Source organism: Verticillium nonalfalfae (assembly GCF_003724135.2).
Source record: "Verticillium nonalfalfae strain VnAa140/NRRL 66861 chromosome Unknown scaffold_341, whole genome shotgun sequence".
Taxonomy (NCBI): Eukaryota; Fungi; Ascomycota; class Sordariomycetes; order Glomerellales; family Plectosphaerellaceae; genus Verticillium; species Verticillium nonalfalfae.
In genome coordinates this window covers 3,219-5,075 of record NW_021167566.1, presented here as the reverse complement: position 1 = coordinate 5,075, position 1,857 = coordinate 3,219, and the positions used below count along the sequence as shown (strand labels likewise).

Here is a 1,857-nt window from a genome sequence, read left to right as displayed (position 1 = left end):
CCCTAACCCTAACCCTAACCCTAACCCTAACCCTAACCCTAACCCTAACCCTAATTACCTATAACCTACTAATTAGGACTACCCCCCTTTTTATATAACCCCTAACCTTCTTAGCCTATTATTCCCTATAGCCCCTACTTCCTTTATCCTTCTATTTTCCTTATTAACTTAGTTTCCTTATATCTCTATTTTCCTTATTACTTTACTTCTATAGTACTCTATTTCCTTATCTCTCGATTTCCTTACTACTTTAATAACCTAAACCCGCTCTATAAATAGAAATCCCCCCTCTCTATATAACTAGAAAATACTAGGGCAGATTAGCTTAGATAGGAGAATATACTTAACCTAACCCTAAACTCTCTATTTCCTTATCTCTCTACTTCTTTATCGCTTAATTTCTATATTACTTTAATAACCTAAAACCGCTCTATAAGATAGAAATCCCCCCTCTATATATAACTAGAAAACACTAGGGCAGATTAGCTTAGATAGGAGAATATACCTAACCTAACCCTATCGATTATCTATAGGCATAGCCTGCTATTCCCGCGCCGAACTAAGCCTCTATCGTATAGTGCTCTCCTAAGCAAAAAGACATATGCGTAGTAGCACGAGAGCGTACGCCATCAATGAGATCTAAGGATTCTTAAGATACCTCTTACCCCTCACTCCTGAAAGCTGTGCCATATTCCCTCTGAAGCTTGTTGCCGTGCTACCTGAGCCCATTGATTTGGAACTCCCGGCTGATTCACTGTCGACTTCTAGCGAAGTCATCTGCTTCGTCCGTAGCTTTGGTCTTGACGGACTCCATTGTCCGGTCCAGCAAGCCTTTCTGAATGCGTGAGTATGTAGCAACAAAATCCTCCAGATCATCGTCAGCTACATGACCCAAGTTCTGGAATTCCACGCAGTTATCCCGATAGTTGCTGGGCAGTGTCCACGTGTGCTCGTAATTGATAAAGACCTTTGGCGCAACCTTTGTCGTCTTCTCCTCCATGACCAGTTGAATGGCACGATTCAGGTCGCTTTCGTTTGGCTCTGGCTGCTCCTCCGAGTAAACCACCGAGTGGCTCAGCCAGTGGGCGGGGGCCTCCTTCCCTGTGTAGTTCTGGTGCTTGCACAGCGAGACGCATTGTGGCAGGTGGCTGGACGAGACGGCGGCGATCGCTAGGACGCGACCCCGGAGGGCTCCGTTGGCCTCCTTGTCGTCTAGCCGTATCACGCGGCCGCGATGGAACCAGTCTTCATGCAGTGGCTCCACCAACCATTTGGGTTGCTTCGCTGGGTCCTTGGGAAACAAAATCGTGGCGGCCTTACCAGCATGTGTTTGACTGCCGGGGGTGGCGCTCGGTGGCCACTCCGACGTAGACATGGTGGGACTGATGCCCCCAACTGTGGAGAGCTCGCCTGACTGTTGGTCAAAGCCGCTATTATACTGCTTGTTGTAGGCAGCGGAGTCTGTGTACCCCCGGAGCAGGTAGTCGTGTGGATCGTGTGGTGTAGATATCGAGGTTTCCGAAGAAAGCAGGCTTTCGGGCGACGATAGGGCCCTGATTCCGGCTGGGCGGCCACTGATTTGATCGACCGGTCGATCGGAATACAGGACTCCGGACGATGAACCTGCGACCAATGACCTTTGCTCAGCAACTTGTCACACGAAGCGTAGGGGAGCGCAAGACCCAAGGCCCGTTTGTTCAGTGGGACTCACCAGCCTCCGCGCCTGTCGTGTGCCCGAAATGGGCCGCGGACTCTTGTAATTTATTGCCAATCGCCGCCGTACCTTGGCGGCCCTGTTTGACGTCCACGTGATGTCTGGCGTCCTGCGTGTTGTGGGTGCTCAAGTCAATGTCGAAT

The 1,857-nt window shown here is 49.8% G+C and overlaps 1 protein-coding gene across 1 annotated transcript; it reads right to left on the bottom strand.

Annotated features, from left to right (window-relative positions):
• Window positions 1-751: 751 nt before the first annotated feature.
• Window positions 752-1,375, bottom strand: D7B24_005537 (uncharacterized protein; the record flags this gene model as incomplete). Its single annotated transcript, XM_028639688.1, has 1 exon — window positions 752-1,375. The coding sequence occupies one exon, from the start codon at window positions 1,373-1,375 to the stop codon at window positions 752-754; it is 624 nt and encodes a 207-aa protein (XP_028490088.1).
• Window positions 1,376-1,857: the final 482 nt, after the last annotated feature.